The sequence below is a fragment of the Mercenaria mercenaria genome, chromosome 18, assembly GCF_021730395.1.
Source record: "Mercenaria mercenaria strain notata chromosome 18, MADL_Memer_1, whole genome shotgun sequence".
NCBI classification, from domain to species: Eukaryota; Metazoa; Mollusca; class Bivalvia; order Venerida; family Veneridae; genus Mercenaria; species Mercenaria mercenaria.
In genome coordinates, this window is record NC_069378.1 from 54,716,047 (window position 1) to 54,736,465 (window position 20,419).

Here is a 20,419-nt window from a genome sequence, read left to right on the forward strand (position 1 = left end):
CACGGGAATGTTTAAGCGAGTGGTTGATTTCTTTTAAATGAACGGACAATCCTTTACCGAACCAATACCTTAACTCAAAAGTAAACTTAGGTATTTGAGACATTAAAATATGTTTCAGGTGATCGAGCGACCTTCTTTTACATGGTGGCTAAGGTTGGACTTTCTAATTCAAAATGGCTTGCGTTGCCGCTTTTTTTCAATGGACTTGTAAGTCCGATTCTTATCAGGAAAATGAATTATAATATTCTATTATATGAAAATATTTTATAACTATAGCACGTTTTTAGAGTCACCATTGCTCAGGGCAATTATTATGATGTGTCAGATTCCCGCAATTGTTGCATATTCCTGCTGAAATTATAAAATTCACTATATTAACTGAAGAATGAAATATTCTATGGAGACAGCCGGGCCGGGCTACAGAAATGGGAGGGTTGGTATCTGGGCATTTCATTTTGCTCGGGTGAAACAAACGAACTTCGGTAACCAGCTGCACGGGGTCCTCACGTTATGTATACAATTTTCAGAATGAGGCTGAAACCACATCGACGAGGGGGCAAATGGTTTTGAAGTCAACGGCGCTAACCATTCGAAAAAAAAAAATTAATTACGTATTAGTTAGAAAGCCGCCATAATCCGCAGGCAGGAGTCCAGTGTTTTTCCCCTCAAAACACCAATTAGTTTCAACACAGACATTTTTTCTAGTTTTTATATGTAAATGGAAAGAATAATGTCGATGATCAAGAGATTTTTGGTGCTCCGTGTCATATATTATGGAAAAGGTTTACAACGAGCCGTAACGCTATGGAGATTTAATCGTAATATTGTAGAACACGTATTTTTTAAACAGTGACTAAATTTTTTGCTCATTGATTTTTTTCTTTCATTTCTGTTCTCACACAGAATTTTTCAACAGGCGTAGCATGCTATATGGACTTGCAAAAACTTTATCTTTATCATATTGACTTTATCATTGACACGTAATTTGGTCTTTCCTCTGTACAAAACACTACCCAAGCCTTGATAACTGGGCCGGGGATAACGAATGACATTTATCGAAATTTCAGTTGTGTCTCTAACTTTTTCTCCCTTTCTCAAAATAACAAACGTTTCGATCATATGAACTACCACAGTTAAGAAACAATGTATCGTCTGAAGTAAACAATTCTTTTCAATCTTTCGCAGCGAAATGTAGATACAGCCTTCATGAATCTAGCCATTACTTTTTAAGTTGGGCCCTGTTAAGCTTGTGTACTTTGCACTTTATTTGATGTTTAACCTACAAATTTTAGTGATCACGTTTTGGACAGTCCTTCTCGAGATGCCTAACTTTGTAGGATTTTTCTTTTTAAGTCTGGTTGTTGCCTTTTTACATGCGAGAATTTTTTTGGAAACAACGAACTATAGTAGTGAATATTTAACTTATTAACAATTTGGCATAATGAGTCAGCATTGTATTAATCTTAATCGTTTTATTGGATCATTCAAGATTACTCTTTATTCCATATAAAAGGAAGTAATTTGGAAAATGTGACATTTGTTTTTGACGATTTCGGCTAGGATGCTGAGAAGATGAGTTCTCAGTATATGCCAGATTTTTTATTCCTGATGGGTGTGCTATATTTTAGCATAATTTTCATGAATTTAATGCATCATTGACTTTCTTGTAGTGTGCGACTTTAATGGGTACGTATTTAACAAAATTTTCAACTCGTTATGTTGAACATTTTACAATTACAGGGCTTCTTTACTGTAGTATGTCGCGTTGTTTTTAATTGTCAATGTGTTATTTGAAAAAAAATGTACAAGTTAAACATATATCTACTGCTAAATATATATTGACTAAACTTTTTTGTGTTCAGTATATTTGACCGTTTTGCTAGGTTATCTATAGTACTGATTTTTACTCGAATGTCTTGCGTTACCTTTTGCCGTTGAAAACAATTTAATATAAGAAATTATATTAATTTAAGCTTCTTAAATTTTAAAGCACAAATGTGTCAGTCTAGTTTGTTGGCTGTATAGACATATGTAACCGACGACTTTTTACTTTGATTCTGTTTTTTTTTCTTTTATTTCGCGTTCGAATGCGATTTAGATATACTCAGTGTTCCATAGACATAAATAAATGTATGTCTGTTGGTTCTGTGTGTCTTTATTGTCCAGTACATATTCCTGGGAACCATCACTAACAGGAATGTATGTACATGTTTGATAAAGGCTATCCGACCATGCATTTCTATGCAGAATATGCAGTCGGTGCTATAATGAAAAATGCTTATCGATATTTAGATCTATTATGTTTAAATTCATTAAAAACTTTACTGTTCTGTATTAACAGAACGGTTTTGACCGAAGACAAAAATGTTTTTACATCATTAAAAAAACGCAGTATATTACAAGAGTTTTGTTGCATGAATTCTGTCCTTTGTAACATGCGAAAGTTACTTTCAAATATTTGTTGGGTATTTGTCGTTCAGTTTGCTTTATTTGAACTAATTTATCGAACTCTACTTCATTATATTACTAATTTTGCAAAATTACATTTTATTATTTTACATTTTCATTGAGAAAGTTAAAATAAAAAATGTACGTATTCATAATTGTACTATGATCTAGACTGCAGTACTGTACGTAAGCTCACTTACAAGTTCATAACGGTTTAATAAGAAAATTCTACATTTGTTATTTCTTTACATGTTGTTTTTTTCAACTGCACTATAAATCTAGGTTACATATCAGGCCAACATTATTTGGTTTTAAACCACACGTGTTGACAAACTTGGAGGTGGCAAGATGCATACTTTTTAAGCGAAAGATATGTAAATTTTGGGAATTTCCAACAGCCTAGATATGTAATTGTTATATACTGTATTGGAATTCCCAACGTCTTAAAAAAAGTAAACTAATTGGGACCGCATGCGCATGACGAAAACCATGCGGGGCCTGTTGTAGTTATCCCTCTCCCCTATCGGGTGTAAGAACTTTCTCTACAACTGATGTAAAATAAAATAGATTTAAAGGACCATACTTCTTTTGTTTGAAATGTGGCAGCCACATTTTCTGTTATGAGCATAAAATATATTAGTTTCTTGTTGAATCCTGTTTTTGAATAATGTTTTCTCTGATATTTGACAAAGGTTTGAATATTAATTAACATAATAGAAAGTTTTACTGAATCCATTATTATTGATTACCTCCTATTATAACTTGCAGTAACAGTTCACGTGCAGAATTAATACTAGTGTTTTCCTAACCATGTAATTTAATATGTATAACATCTATTTGTACAGCTGTATTACCTGTTTTTAATTTATTAACATAAAATTTAAAGCCTTGATATAGAACTTTAAGGATATGTATACTGTGAAATCATTAATATTCACGGGGGAATATTTTTTAGTGGGTTTTGTGGTAGGAGTCAATCACACAAATTTAATCGCCTAACCTCCAATGTAAAATTCCCATTTATTTTTATGTTTCAAAAGTTGAAATCAAGAATTCGTATCCCCACAAAATTGCCGTTTTGATCAAAACCACATAATTTCATGCCCACAAAATTAAATGATTTTACAGTATTCAAATTTCAGTATATGAATACCGTAAGTTTAAAATTACATTGTACCAGTACCTCTATTTTGTGACATTTTAGTTAATTTTGCAAGGATTTCACTTTTACCACGACATTTGTATGGAGGTCACTTTAATTTGCAAAACACGTCTTCCCACTTTGGTTTATTTTCTTTTTTATGACATGAATGACGTAGGTTGATTTTGTGACTTATCTCTGCATATAAATGAAAATGTATCAACTGTCATGAACAAGGATGTACCAGTCACTTTAAGTAATACGAAATAATGATCTTTGTTTATATTGCTGTAATACAAGATTGTGGTGTTGTTATGACAATTTATTTGCAATATCTTATTCTATATCATTTTACTTATTTGGCCATTTGGTTAATTAGTGATGAGTCATTATGTGAATGGTTCATACAGTACTCCTGACAAAAACAGTAGCAAAACGAGCCACACCATGAGAAAACCAACACAGTGCATTTGCGACCAGCATGAATCCAGACCAGCCTGAGCATTCATGCAGTTTGGTTAGGATCCATGCTGTTTGCTAATGGTTTCTCTAATTGCAATACTCAGGCTCTGAAAGCCAACAGCATGGATCCTGACCAGACTTCACTGATGTGCAGGCTGGTCTGGATCCATGCTGGTTGCAAACGCACTATGTTGGTTTTCTCATGGTGCGGCTCAAATCAAAAACAAGATAAATGTAGAGGTACTTTTGCGAAATTTCTGTTTGTATCTAAATCGACGCCCCAGAATAAGAAGGGCGTAAGTGTTAGTTACGCCCTTTTATGAATCATACATTTTTTGAAACTACACATCAAGGGGTATAAGTCTGTAAAAAAACATTTTTTGTCACAAACTGCTGTGTTGACCAAATTCCCCAATAATAAAAGGGCGTAAGTGAAAAGTTATTCAGAATCCCTGGTAATAGAACGGCGTATCTGCACTTAATTCTTGTACCAGAAAAGTCCACTTGCTCCCTTAGAATTAGAAGGGCGTATCTGTCATAGACAGTTTTTTTCATTTTGCCGAAAACTATGATTTTCCACTTACGCCCTTCTAATTCTGGGGCGACGAAATATCCTGTATGCTGTAATACTGTTCCAAAACTCAAACTACCTGAATAACTCAAACTAATTTTTCCTTTCATGTCAAGTTTGAGTGAACAAAGTTTGACTGTATCAGGAAAAACACCTTGTCCCACAAGCAGGGCTCCGGAAATTTTGATAACTCAATCTGTCTGAAACGAAAATCCTGACATCGGCGCTACCCCCCCTCCCCCACCGCATTCCCAGTATTACATATTTTGTAAAACGTGATAGGGTAAAGAAATAAGCATGTCATGCATTAAAACTGAGTTACTAGTCACCGCGCGTTACCATACAATGAAGACAGTTATTCAGTGTTATGTGTGATCGTTACTTTGTTTAAATTTCGATGTTTTTCCAAGATAATACGAGGCATTGACACCGTGTGCGTAACTAGTCTAAAAGCCAATGCATGTGACTTCGATACCGTATACACGGCAGATACTTTGTGATGTTTCCTAATTCTTTGACGGAATTCTATAAAATACAATGCGTCAAAGTGAGCTACACGACACATATTCTCTGCTAAACAGCCTCAGTATTTAAAGAATACTCTGCCGCGGACCGAATGTGTACATTATTTGAACGCTGAGATCAAATTTCCCGCATGTATAGTACCAAAACGTCACGCGGGTTGGCCAGGGATATTTCATTTCACTTACGTTGTACTTCAATAAGCAACTACATTTTGATAAAGTTATATGTTCTCTTCTGATGTAAACAAATTTCATTTTGAAACGTTTTTTAAAAGACCGATTTGATAAACAGTGCCACTCCGATTTCTTTATCATTCGTGGTTGCCCGTCCATTTTTTTCTTTTTTGTACAGTCAGGTTGCAAAGACAATTTTCTGCTTTTGTTTCAACTGGAGCCCCAAGAAATTAATCATGGAATTTTTTCAAATCAAGTAATCATAAAAATTATTTTTATCGGTTTTCCGTGTGATGTCTCATTAAATCAAAGACCTATAATGTACAATTATAGCTCTTTGATTAAAATTAAATTCCTTTAAATGCAGCGACCATTTGTTTGTTACCGTGATCAAGCATAGCCTTTTGAAATAAAGCATCCGTCGGATTCTAAATAAAAGAAGTGGATCCCCGTCGAAATGATTTGGATCCAGTCAGAAACGTTAGGAAACCAGTCAGAAATGTTTAATACACCGCAGTCGGCTGTCTGCAAACATTAAAGGATGTGCCGCGCGAGCACTGATTGCGTCACGCGCTAATTACGGACCGATTATCAAAGTGACAATCAGACCGATTGACACGTTTATTGATTATCTGAAGGTGCGACCAACAATTTCCTGCTTGGCAGGTGATCGTGTATTGAGATATCAGACCGAAATTTATACTTTTCTCCATTTTTACGGACCGATTTGTTTCGTTTTTTCACTTCACAAATCGGTCTGAAAAGTCAAAAATCGGTCTAAAACCCACAAACCGGCAAATTTCCGAAGCCCTGCCCCAAGAATTGCTCAAGTCGCCCTGCGCCCGCCCACTTAGCTCAGTAGGTAAGAGCGTTGGTCTACGGATCGCAGGGTCGTGAGTTCGATCCTCGGGCAGGGGGTATGTTCTCCGTGACTATTTGATAAACGACATTGTGTCTGAAATCATTAGTCCTCCACCTCTGATTCATGTGGGGAAGTTGGCAGTTACTTGCGGAGAACAGGTTTGTACTGGTACAGAATCCAGGAACACTGGTTAGGTTAACTGCCCGCCATTACATGACTGAAATACTGTTGAAAAACGGCGTTAAACCCAAAACAAACAAACAAATCAAGTCGCCCTGCAGATGTTCAATCCACCAATGCTCAAGTGAATCGTGTTTCACTCTACAGTCGAACTTCATTATAGGACCGGCAAAATTAATTCGAGTTATAGGTAGTTAAAGCAGCATGCCTCCAGATCGTTCAACAACAAAAAACTATTTTTTTTTAGATATCCTGAAATAAATGTGATATTTCTTAAGAAGGGTTTTAAACTTAATTACTGACAAACTTTATGTTAAGGAAACACATGAGAACTTGCTGTTTATACTACTTTTTACGATGAAAATCAAAAAGCATTTGTCAGTCTTTTACTCCATGTAAACTGTCTCGATTATAAGTATCTATATTTTGAAGTCATTATTCAGTACTTCAGCTATAGCGCTATTGGTTACAACAACAGGAAAATGTCTTTATTGCCGCGGTGGTCCGGGGTTCGATTTCTGGCTTGGTCATCTTTTTTTCTTGATTTGGAACTTTTAAAATATTTTAGAAACAAAAATTCATATTCTAATGTTCATAATAGGACCACACTTCAATTTGAAAGAAAGATTATTTTTTAGCCAAATCTGGAGGCATGCTGCTTTAAGGCTATCAAAATATATGTTATAATTATAGGGATTTTGCCGGGACCTGACAAATATGAGACTGTGTGAATGACTGTATATAAAAACCATACAAAAATCTGAAAACAGAACTTGTTACAATTAATTTCTGATGTCATGCAATAAAAAAGATATTGAATGCCTTGCTAGTGAATAGTCAAAACTATCGGCCCTGAGTGTTCCCTTGGACTTCATGCAGTGGTTCTTACAACTGACCAACAATGCCATCAATAGCTACGACTCCTTATTTCATTTCTATCGACATAAGTTGAATTTGTATCATTACTATTTACAAATTTTCCAGTCAAATTGGGCCGTGTAACCATCTTTCACTGTCCTCCTAACTCCGATGGTGAGCTTGAGGAAATGTAAATTGTGCAGGTGCAAATGTTGTATATTTCTAGAAGTAAATAAATGTCATCATTGAACCTATCTAAAGTTCATTATATTATTTAAAGGAACAGGTTATGGTAATAAGAAGTAACACCATCTGCATATAAAATACAATGAGCTGTTAAGAAGTGTGTGCAGGTCAATTTAATACAAAACAACATTCATTTTTTGAACTTCACCAAGTTGTGTCGCCATAAAATACTGCAAAATCATTAATATTTGTGGTGGACTAATTTTTGTGGATTTCCTGGTCAATTCCATCAACGAAATTTAATCCCGCATAAAACATTAAACTCCCAATTACTATAAGAGCAGAAATTTTTACAAGGGTTTAATTTTTGCTAATTCTCGAGGTTCTACATCTCTCGAAAATTATTACTCGCATATATATTCACCATTAGTATAATCTAAATTCAAGTACTCAGTAATAATCCTGGATACCATTTTCACAAGTTCAAGAATACAATAATCCTTGTGAACATACTCAAAATTTCAAATTCGCAAAATTTTGACCCCATGAAAATATATGCTTTTACAGTATTATGTTTTCAAACATGGAAATCCACAAATTTATATCCCCGTGAATTTGCTGAAATGGCTGTTTTGGCCAAAACCGTAAAACTTCATGCCCGCAAAATTAAATAATTTCATTGCATGTTTTGGCTAAATTTCATACCAATGAAATAGAATGATTTTACAGTACCTCTTCTCATTCCAGCTAGCCAGGCTGCCCCGTCAAACTCTACGTAATCCACATATGTCATTATTTCTATCTCGTTTGTCTTCTTGTGTTTAATTCCATATGTCTGAAACAAAATTAAATTCTAAACTAACATTTTTATTGTAATCATTCCATAAAGCGAAGTGTCTGAAACAGTAATTTTGTAACATTTAAACATACTTATTTTATCCATAGGCCAATTTAAAGATATCTTGTATCTTTTTTAGAACAAAAGTATTCATAGAACAGTATTATGTTTTTGGTACCAGATTAAATAAAAATGATAATTTATGTCTGAAACCTTTTGGTACGGTAACGCTATGTCACTACTGCATATCTGAAAAAAGTCATTCAGACGCTGTATGTCTAAAACAAAAATTCTATTTTTAATTGTCTGAATCAATATATTTCTGAAATCTGTTATGTCTAAACTTTTATATCTAAAGCAGTACTGACATAATGATGTCATAATGAGACTACAATGCAACAGTTTTTATTTTGTATTTCCATTAGTTATGTTTCCAAGATAATAATTACATATGACCAGACCCATAAGAAAAGCAACATAGTGCATTATGCAACCAGCATGGATACAGACCAGCCTGCGCAACTGCACAGTCTGGTCAGGATCCATGCTGTTTGCTAACGGTTTCTCTAGTTGCAATAGGCTTTGAAAGCGGACAGCATGGATCCTGCGCAGATGCACAGGCTGGTCTGGATCCATGCTGGTTGCAAATACACTATGTTGGTTTTCTCATGGCATGGCTCAATTAATGTCGACATTTCATATTTAAAAAGTCCTCTCCTACCTATTCTACATCTTGCACTACATTTATGTTAAAACAAAATTTCAGATCAATAAAATGTTTAGTGTATCGGAACCTGCAATGTAAATCCCCAAGAGTTCTGTTTCTTGATCAATTTAAGTGTTCGTCTTTTGCTGTTTTCCCCTGGATCTGTAGTTATACTTTTGTCCTCATCAAGGTGATGTAACTCTGCTCCAACTGAAGCTCTTTTCACCATATGTGCCTTAAAATAAAAGAAGACACTCAGGTTTTATACCAGTTAAAAATGTTGTTGTTTTTTTCTTTCATATGCATTTCAGTCACATTGGCACTTTCTAGATTTTCGTTCAGTCATAGACCAATTTTCTATAAGTCATCTACACATTTGCATCAAAACAAATCAAAGACAACGGGATAATGTATTTCCCACCAAATTTACTCAGGTTACTATAAGCCTCATATAGCTGCATTTCAGAAACCAGTCCTCAGAATTTCACTATCCAGTAAACAACTATTTTATTGAAATCTTAAAGAGTTAACTCCCTTTTTCATATGAATTTGACCTTTATTTATACTTCTTCTGTTAATCAAGATAATATAATTCTGCTCCTATTGAAGATCTATTACTGCGAGTTCCTTAAATAATTTCAAAACTGCAAATATTATACAAACAGATAACCAAAAATGAATTACCTCCCTTTTTCAAGTAAAGTAGAGCCATTTATGTTTCTATTATTTTGTATTTATCAAAATAATCAATGTTAATCTGACACTGGCTGCATTTTTACGAGTTTATTTTACATACATTATCTTTGCAAAAAACTAATTATTTTAAGAATTACCTCCCTTTTTCAGCTAATTAAACAGTTTAAAGCCAGTATTATGCTTAATCGTTCTTATCTGTTACTCAATTATCAGTTGCTTAAAATTCACATATGTTTTTCATTACACAATTTTCAAAATAGTTTTTGAAATTAAATCTTTCAACATCTGGCAAATTGTCTTAACCCTTACCATGCTGGACACAATTGTTTCTGCCCCTCGCGACCAGTGTAGATCATGATCAGCCTGTACATTCATGCAGTCTGATCATGATCTGCACTATTCGCTATTCAGTCAGTATCTGTTTGGTAAGCATCCCTTTTAACAATTAATGGTATTGTCCAAATTGAATGATGGACCAGTCCATTACAGAAATCTAGCAGGGTAATGGTTAACTTAGAGAACTCCTGGTACAAGTTCATGGTCCATGTGTAAGACTTTGCTTATTATTAAGTTGAAATAATACAATTTAAGTCAAGATTTTTAGCTTTAATGGTAGTGGAAGACCCTGAGGTGTCCCGCCAAAAATAATTTCATTATACCTCAGAAACAGTCAAAAGTTTCTGCAAAAGGTAGCTTGGTTTAGACATGCACTAACAATATTCTCTGAAAGTTTAATCTCAGAGCAAATAAAATTCTGTAAACAAATATAATTGAGCTGCGCCATGAGAAAACCAACATAGTGGGTTTGCGACCAGCATGGATCCAGACCAGCCTGCGCATCCGCGCAGTCTGGTCAGGATCCATGCTGTTCGCTTTTAAAGTCTATTGGAACTAGAGAAACCATTAGCGAACAGCATGGATCCTGACCAGACTGCGTGGATACGCAGGCTGGTCTGGATCCTTGCTGGTCGCAAACCCACTATGCTGGTTTTCTCATGGCACGGCTCATATATCTACTGTTACAGCATTACATTTCTACTGTATCAAATTCAAACTTCTGTATGTAATTGTACACAATGATTTAGCAGAATGTTGATGGTGTAGCTAATACTAAATGAATTGTGACTATCAGAAAACATAAAAACCAAATTTCAATTAGTGTCAAATAAAATATACAAGATTTAAGTGACTTTAGTGACCCCATAGATCAGATTATCTCTTGTTTTAAGTGTACAAAAATGAAGAACAATTTAGTTAAAGGTTGTCAGTCTAATCTAAAGGCTCAGAATGCCTTTGTTTATAATTTGGCGAGCCATGTTTTTTGTTATGAACATGAAATATGTCTATTCCTTGTTAATCCTGTTTTGATAATTGTTTTTTCATATATTTGCCAAAGGAATGAGTAGTGCTTAATGCTTATGATTACCTCCCTTTATTGATTCATATGTAAGGCGTAAAAAAAAATAATGTTTGTTTCTGGTATCCCGACCTACCCTAAATTTTTAGCCCGACCCTAAATGTTTTTATGGCCTTGGAGAATAATTTTTTCAACTTATTGACAAAAAGTTGCAAAACTGCACTTTTTATGCTTTAAACATGGTTAGTGACGTTAGAAATCAACTTACTGATGCTCTAAGGGATAACTCCCCTATCTGTATTCATTTTTTGACACAAAAATAATTTCCAACAAGAGCTCGTCGAACACGAAATGCCCCCCTTGATGCATTCAGTAATTGCACAAGGAACAAAAAATTATATGTTCAATATAAACAAAAGTTCTACCATTCTGGTTTAATCTGATCTTGACCTTTAACCTATTAACCTAACAAGAGATTACAGAGTGAACTTGGCACCATCCACTGAGCCATTTTCGAATGTTCCAAATTTCAAGACTAGTTCAAGGTCAAAATCAAGGTCAAATTTCATTTCGGTACAAAACAATGTGTATGTGGTCCAAATTTGAAAGCTGTGGCTTGAGAAATGTGAAAGCAGGTCACTTGATCAATTTCAAGGTCACAGTTCATTTCGGTAGACAGAACTATGCATGTGCTTCAAATCTGGAGGCTGTAGCTTGAGGAATGTGAAAGCAGGTAATAGATAAAAATCAATGTCAAATTTCAATTCAGAACACAAAACTATGCAAGTGGTCCAAATTTGAAGCCTGTACCTTCAGAAATGTGAAAGTAGGTCACTAGGTCAATCTCAAGATCAAAGTTCATTTCAGTACACAAAACTATGCTTGTGGTTCAAATTTGAATGCTGTAGCTTGAGAAATGTGAAAGTAGGCCACTAGGTCAAAATCAAGGTCAAATTTTATTTTGAAACAAAAAACTATGCATGTGGTCCAAATTTGAAGCCTGTGCCTTCAAAAATGTGAAAGTAGGTCACTAGGTCAATAACAAGGTCTAAGTTTTTTTCGGTACACAAACCTATGCATGTGGTCCAAATTTGAAGGCTGTAGCTACAGAAATGTGAAAGTAGGTCACTAGGTCAAAATCAAGGTCAAATTTTATTTTGGAACAAAAAACTATGCATGTGGTCCAAATTTGAAGCCTGTACCTTCAAAAATGTGAAAGTAGGTCAATAGGTCAGTAACAAGGTCAAAGTTTTTTTCGGTACACAAACCTATGCAAGTGGTCCAAATTTGAAGGCTGTAGCTACAGAAATGTGAAAGTAGGTCAAGATCAAGGTCAACTCATGTCAAGGTTCATCTTGCCACTCAAAACTATACATGTGGTCCAAATTTGAATGATGCAAGTTATGGACATGAAGGTTCTAAGTTTTTCCCTATATAAGTCTATATGAACCATATGACCCCTGGGGCGGGGCCATATTTGACCCTAGAGATAATTTGAACAAACTTGGTAGAGAACCACTAAATGATGCTACATTACAAAATATCAAAGCCATAGTCTTTGTGGTTTGGACAAGAAGATTTTCAAAGTTCTTGCCTATATAAGTCTATGTAAACCATGTGACCCCCAGGGCGGAGCCATATTTGACCCTAGGGGAATAATTTGAATAATCTTAGTAGAGGACCACTAGATGATGTCATATACAAAATATCAAAGCCCTAGGCCATGTGGTTTTGGACAAGAGGTTTTTCAAAGTTTTTTCCTATATAAGTCTATATAAACCATGTGCCCCCCGGGGTGGGGCCATATTTGACCCCAGGGAAATAATCTGAACAATCTTGGTAGAGGACCACCTGATTTTGCTACACACCAAATATCAAAGCCCTAGGCCCTATTGTTTTGGACAAGAAGATCAGAAACCGTTTTAACTGTTCTTGGCCAATGTGACCTTGACCTTTGACCTAATGACCTCAAAATCAATAGGGGTCATCTGCTGGTCATGGCCAACCTAGCTATCAATTTTCCTGACACTAGGCCCAAGCGTTCTAGAGTTATTGCCTGGAAACCATTTTACTGTCCCTGGTCACTGTGACCTTGACCTTTGACATACTGACCTCAAAATCAATAGGAGTCATCTGCTGGTCATTACCAACCTCCCTATCAATTTTCATGATCCTAGGCCCAAGTGTTCTTGAGTTAACATCCGGAAACCGTTTTACTATTCTGGGTCACTGTGACCTTGACCTTTGACATACAGACCTCAAAATCAATAGGGGTCATCTGCTGGTGATGACCAACCTCCCTATCAACTTTCATGATCCTATGCCCAAGTGTTCTTGAGTTATCATCCGGAAACCGTTTTACTATTCTGGATCACTGTAACCTTGAACTTTGACATACAGACCTCAAAATCAATAGGGGTCATCTGCTGGTGATGACCAACCTCCCTATCAATTTCCATGATCCTATGCCCAAGCGTTCTTGAGTTATCATCAGGAAACAGATTGGTCTACATTCCGACCGACCGACCGACAGACCAACCGACAGACCGACCGACCGACGTTTGCAAAACAATATACCCCTCCTTCTTCGAAGGGGGGCATAAAAAGTCTCCCTTAATAGAAAAATATTCCGAAAAAAACTAGAGTTGTCACAGGATTGACGAATTATACCCCAACAATATGGCCTTGTCACAGAACTAAGCCAATATCAAAACTGAACTTACTTGACCTTTGACCTACAGACCTTATAATCAATAGAGGTCATCTGCTGGTCATGATCAACCTCTCTAAGAAATTTCAAGATCCTCGGCCCAAGCGTTCTGAAGTTATTGTCCAAAAAAAAGTTTAAATGTTCCAGGTCACTCTGACCTTTGACCTTTGGAACTCAAAATCATTAAAGGTCATCTGCTGGTCATGACCAACCTCCCTATTAAGTTTCGTGATTTTAGTTCTAAGAGTTCTGAAGTTATTTTCCGGAAACAGTTTAAATCTTCCGAGCTGTGACCTTGACCTTTGACCTACTGACCTCAAAATCATTAGGGGTCATCTGCTGGTGCTTACCAACCTCCCTATCAATTTTCATGATCCTAGGCCCAAGCATTCTCAAGTTATCATATGGAAACTGTTTAACTGTTTTGTATCATTGTGACCTTGACCTTTGACCTACTAGCCTCAAAGTCGATTGTGACCTGTACTCAATCATGTTACACCTGTGTACAAAAATTTATGGTCCTAGACCCAAGCGTTCTAAAGTTATCATCCGGAAACCGTTTAACTGTTCCAAGTCACTGTGACCTTGACCTTTGACCTACTGACCTCAAAGTAGAAATTGGTCTGTATTTCATAATGTTACACCTGTGTACTAAAATTTATGATCCTAGGCCAAAGCCTTCTCAAGTTATCATCCGGAAACCATTTAACTGTTCCGAGTCACTGTGACCTTGACCTTTGACCTACAGACCTCAAAGTCAAACTTGACCTGTATTTTATGATGTTACACCTGTGTACCAAAAATTATTTAAATCGGTCAAGCCTTTCAAGAGTTATCATCCGGAAACCATGAAAACCAATGGACCGACCGACCAACCGACCGACCGACTGCCAAGCTCACTCCTATACACCCCGCAAAACTTCGTTTTTGGGGAATAAAAAAAATTCCAACCTACCTACCCTAATTTTTTTGAACATGTTACCAGAAACGAAGAATTTTTTTTAAGGCCTAATGTAGTTATGTTCTTAGATAACCATGTAATTATAACATAACATCAATTTTAAGGTAGCTCCTTTATCTGTTTTTAACATAAATACAATTTAACGGCCTAAAAACAATTCTTTGTTTCTGGTACAAGCTAAAAAAAAATTAGGGTAGGTTAGGTTGGAAATGATTTTTTTTTATTATTAAGTGAGGCTTTTCGGAAATTATTTTGGAGTCAAAAAATGAATACAAATAAGGGGGTTATGCCTTTAGAGCATCTGAGTAAGCTGATTTCTAACATCACTGGCCATGTTTAAAGCATAAATAGTTCAGTTTTGCAATTTTTTGTTAAAAAGTTGAAAAAATTATTCTCCAAGACCATAAAAACATCTAGGGTCAGGCCAAAAATTTAGGGTAGGTTGGGATACCGGAAACAATTTCTTTTTTACACCTAAGCAACATTTTATGAAATTTTCATCTTCTTAAATTCTGATAGAGATTTATGGGCCATTCTGCAGTCAGTCAGTTAGATACCTATATGAAATGTATATTTTGTTGTCTTTAGTATAAAAAAATTTCATAACCCTAACCTTTTAAGAGAAAGAATTTCAAAAGTTTTGTATAACCTTTGCTTGCAATAGAGCTCCAAGTTTCACATTTCCAACTGATATTTATTGGGGCATCTTGATAATATGAACAAAAGGGGAGTTAATTACTTCCAGTATACCAATAAAAGAAATTGTTCTTTGTTTCAAATAAAATTCAGCTATTTCAGAACAATTTTTTTACAGTTTCTAGATTTTCACTCCGTCGTAGACATATTTTCCACGAGATATCCATACATTTGATTCTAGAAAACAAAAAGAAAAAGGGGTGTAAAATAGTATGCAGTGAAATGCAAGTCAACTGAAGTCAGGTACCCTCATATTGCCGCATTTGCGCGAAAAATGGAAAAATTAGGATCCATTTATTAGGGACTTCTTTCAACTACACCACGGAAGCACTTTTTTGACTGAATTACTGCATTATAACCTTGACTGCAAAACCAAGACTGACAAAAGGGAGGTAATTATAATGTCCCTAATGAATTACTGCTATTGAGCATACAACCACAAATGGAACAAAATTGACAAATGTAACTGTAACAGTAAAACTTCTTATATTTTATTTATTGATTATGCCAAATACAGCATATCTCCATACTACCCCAGGGGACGTACGTTTAATTTTTCAAATGTGTGGGAGTGAAGGCAGATTATTTTAACAAGGAAAACCAAAGTCAGAAAAAAATTTTTTATTAAAAACGTCTAAGGTCCTATTCCCCACATCCCTCTACCCCCACCCCCAGGATATCAATTGGTTGGCCCGTTAATCAAAATGACTTCTTGGCACCCATAGTGAAATTCAGAAGGTGCATGAATATCTTATAATGCAAAAAGAAATCACTGCAGGTACTGTAAAATCATTTAATTTTGTGGGCATGAAATTTCGTGGTTTTGGTCAAAAAGGCAATTTCGTGGGGATATGAATTCATGGATTTCAACTTTTGAACATAAATGAATGGGAATTTTACTTGTTCGATGGAATTAAATTTTGTGGATTGACTCAACCACGAAATCCATGAAAATTAATCCCCCACAAATATTAATGATTTCACAGTATTACAAGTATTCAAATTTCGAATATGACTTATACGGCTACACATTCACAGTTGGGATGAAAATTTGAATTTCTTAAGTTACATTATAGTATTTGATATAAAATGTCTATCTGACACTGAGAAATAACGAAAGATATTAAAAAGATACTAAATATTTGTAAAATAAAGACATAATAGAGTGTTAATTGTTTTATCATTTTGAAATGCATCTTCTTTAAAAGACCTCGGCAGAACTTTGTAATGATTATTTTTGTTCTTAAAACTGACATTTGGATGCATGATTTTTCACATCAGTTACAAGTTTTTACTTAAGGTCACTGTCTTAAAAGTAAACAAGTTTTAACATTTAAATTTTATCCTCAAAATGTGAACTCCATTAAACTTGAACATGCGGAGTGGGTGGACAAAATTACACTTCAATATTCATATAGAAAGTAGGCCGCTATAGAAGACCAGTCTATACCATGAATAGCAAGTACCATTTGATATCAACCCACCTATAATTTTAATCTGAATATTCAAAACAACATGAGAGTTTAAATGTTTTTCAGTGATCTATGTAAACATAACACAAGATAAGATGAAAGTGATACAACTGACAAGTGCCCATTCGAGACAGACATTCAAGGACCATCATTGAATCCTTTAATAATGATTTATCTTCTCCTTGATCCGGCATAATATCCTGTGGTTCTATAAGGCCTTGAGTGTGGTATGAGTATAGAATATAACCACTGTTAATAACATTATATTAATTGGATAATTGTTACCCAATTTTTTTTTTATGATTTGATATACATGGATATTGGCATTACTTATTAAATAATCAATGCCTTTCCATTGTTTATTGTATGATTTGCAATGGTTCAGATTTCAGATGAACTGTCCAGACCAGAACCATGAGAGTGTTAGTCCAGGTGTTTATATATCCAAACATCTGAACGAAGAACCATGTTAAACCATTGACTGTTACACCATGATGAACCATGATAAACCAGCTGTTACACCATGATGAACCATGTTAAACCAACCGTTACACCACAAGAAAGCACTGTTTACTGGTATTTTCATTTTAATAATTTTTGCTTATTAAAGTTATTATGATGATAAAATTTTTGCTGAACTTGGTTCACTTGAGTAATATTTAACTAGACTTTGTGCAGTTAACTGATGTCCTTATTGATTTCATAATGCTCTGTCACTGGTCATACTAGATGTGGGGACATTAAACCTCGGAGCCTTTAACTTCAAAGCAAACTTAACTGACTTAATGACCTCAATGTAAGTAACCAGAGTAATAAACAATGCTGGGAACCGGAAATAATTTTAAGGGCATAATAAAATACATGTACCAGTATGACTGAACAATGCACATTGACAGACTGATTCACAATTTAAAATCTGACAGAAAATGATTATATTTCCGATGAAATTCTTTAATCATGTGGGCAGATAATTTCCTGGTTTTCAGCCCAAAGTGCTATTTCTTTGGGACACTGATTTGTGGATAAAAAAAATCAAAAACTTTATTTAAGAAATAAGTTATAGCAAAACAGTGCTTTATCACTATTTATACACGATAGGCGGTTATACATCGGGCGTAATAATTTCACGAGGGCACAGCCCTCAATTATCTCGGACAACGTATAACCGCCGAAGTGTATATATAGTGATAAAGCACTGTTTTGCTATAAATTATTTCGATTTTTTAATATGTTCTTTATTGGAAAAATTATATCAAATATGATGGAACTGTTTCTTCGCGAAAGCATGGCGCCAATAGTAGGTCTCTGTTTATACAAGCCAGGACCAGAAATGGTAATATGTCTTGCAGCAGAGTTCAGTTCAGGCGAATATTCAGCAAAGCGAATAACTAACTCAGTATGTGTGTAAATTATTCAACACATTTGTGCAATGTGATATTTTGTTTAAAACATGTTATTAAGTCAAATATTTCATGAAATTTGAAAGCGCTATGTCTTGATGCGTACATGGCGCTAAATATCACGTTAAGGTGACATCAACATAATATCGTTGTGATGATTAAAGCATTGTTGGTCATATTAGAATGACCCATATAGATCCAATGAATTTTTTGGATCGACAAAACCATTAAATCCACAAAAATTAGTGCACTGCTAGTAATGATGATTTTACGGTAAGCCTAAAATGAATAAGTTTATATTAATAACAGCGCTGCCTTATTAAGACTACTTAACAATAATCCTGGGATTATATTACACTGGTCATATAATTCGGTGTTGTAATGTTAGAAAGCCAATTTTAACATAAAAACAGATTATAATATAAAAATTAAATCCAAAGGTTTCTATTACATAGTATTATGAACATTTTACAACCTTTTTCTTATACAAATTTCATTCAAAGTACCATAAACCCCAAATAAGCACCCATTGTGTGGATGTTTAATTTCGTAAAACGGTTGGGTGGTGGTATAAAGGACCCTTTTTTATTTTCTTTTTAATCAGTAGAACTGGTAAATATAACTACACTCATGAAATATATTAATTAAAAAAAAAGAAAAAATAAGGAGGTGGCCTATGTTATGGATGGAGCATTTATATGGGGTATACGGTATAATGTTCAATTATAACATCAATTAGAGGTCATGTTAAGTGTCTAGCTAAACTGTATTGACACTGATTGCAAACAAAATATCTATATGTCTATAGTTCTCCTGTTTACTTTTCTTATCTGAGTACATTTTGGTTTCGATAAAACGATTTAGGTATATGAAGTATCGGTTCAAATTAAACAGAACAGAAAGTTAATATATGATTTTCTAAATGTAGCTATATCTAGGCAGTGACTTTTTAATTTTTCAGAGCAACTGCACTTTTATTTACAATTTAAACCGTTAGTTGTCAAACAGTCTAACCAGTACTTGCTTACTAATTTAGGAAATGTTGTATAGTTGTATAACCATGGTGCATTTACCTCTTTCTTCGCATGATGTTCGGTCTGCCAATGTAGCTCCCATTGCATATATATAAGGAGGGCTTACAATTAGAAACGCAGTGGATGTTAAAGTTCATATATCTTTTTTCAAAGATTGCAGAGATGGGAAGTTTATTAATAAACATTTATATTTGATTGCAAAGTGGACACAACTTGTAAACTGTATGCCATGGGCCCATGGCTATGCAATTTGCAAAGTGTTATTTTGTCCTTCTTTATTAAATTAAGGGAAAAACACCCAGTCTACATTGAGCTGAGCCCTAGCTTTGCTACATGGTGGGCTCAACTGTGTACCTCAATCCAGCCGGGTAAACATCGATTAGACCTGATTTGCACTTGTTTCATGCTGCTTAGCTGCATGCCCATTACCTTGGTATATGCTGCTGGACATGCCGAATAGCCTGATCAAAAACAATATCACATGTGCTTATCATGTACCGATTCAGTGGTCAAGACAGCCAGTGTGGTAATGGATCGTGCCTAGTCTACTGTCTCCGAAATCTTGGTATTCTACCCCTTAACATTGTCACATGGTTGTGATTCTCTGCATATTCCCACTGAGATGGCCGAGAGCGAAAAAGTTCTAAATGTTTCCTTATTTAATTACATTTAGCTCTAGTTGGTTGTCATGTTATTTATTACATTGGTGTAATTCAAATTCATTTACTATTTAAATTTAATATTTTGACTTATAACTTAATGAAAAACTGCGATATCCTCAAAATTTGTTCCTTTTCTTTTTTAAAAAATAAGAATTTTTTTTTTTTAAAATGCAAATTAAAACATACCCTGTTATTTAGCCATTCAGCCTGAAAGACAGCAGGCTTATCCGACAAAACATTTAACATTTTTAACAACAATTTCTTCAAACTTTCTGTACTTACAGGAAAAATATATGATATATTATTCATAGGTACCAATAAATGATCAATCACTGTTATTGAGTAATTGACACCTTGGTGTCAACCTGGATATTGTCACATTATAAAAAATAACCATAAACACATATAATACAATTAGCCGAGCAATAAATGTTAATTACCAAGCAATTTAATTATACAGAACACAAAAACAATAGAAAAC

At 34.7% G+C, this 20,419-nt stretch overlaps 1 protein-coding gene across 1 annotated transcript in view; it reads right to left on the reverse strand.

Annotated features, from left to right (window-relative positions):
* The window catches only part of LOC123537762 (uncharacterized), a 66,929-nt gene that overhangs the window by 38,659 nt on the left and 7,851 nt on the right, over positions 1-20,419 (reverse strand). Inside the window, exons 2-3 of the mRNA XM_053530105.1 lie at positions 9,039-9,185; positions 8,139-8,241 (exon numbers count right to left, since the gene is read on the reverse strand). Coding sequence (XP_053386080.1) covers positions 8,139-8,241; positions 9,039-9,185 — 250 coding nt within the window. The remainder of the gene's footprint in view (positions 1-8,138; positions 8,242-9,038; positions 9,186-20,419) is intronic.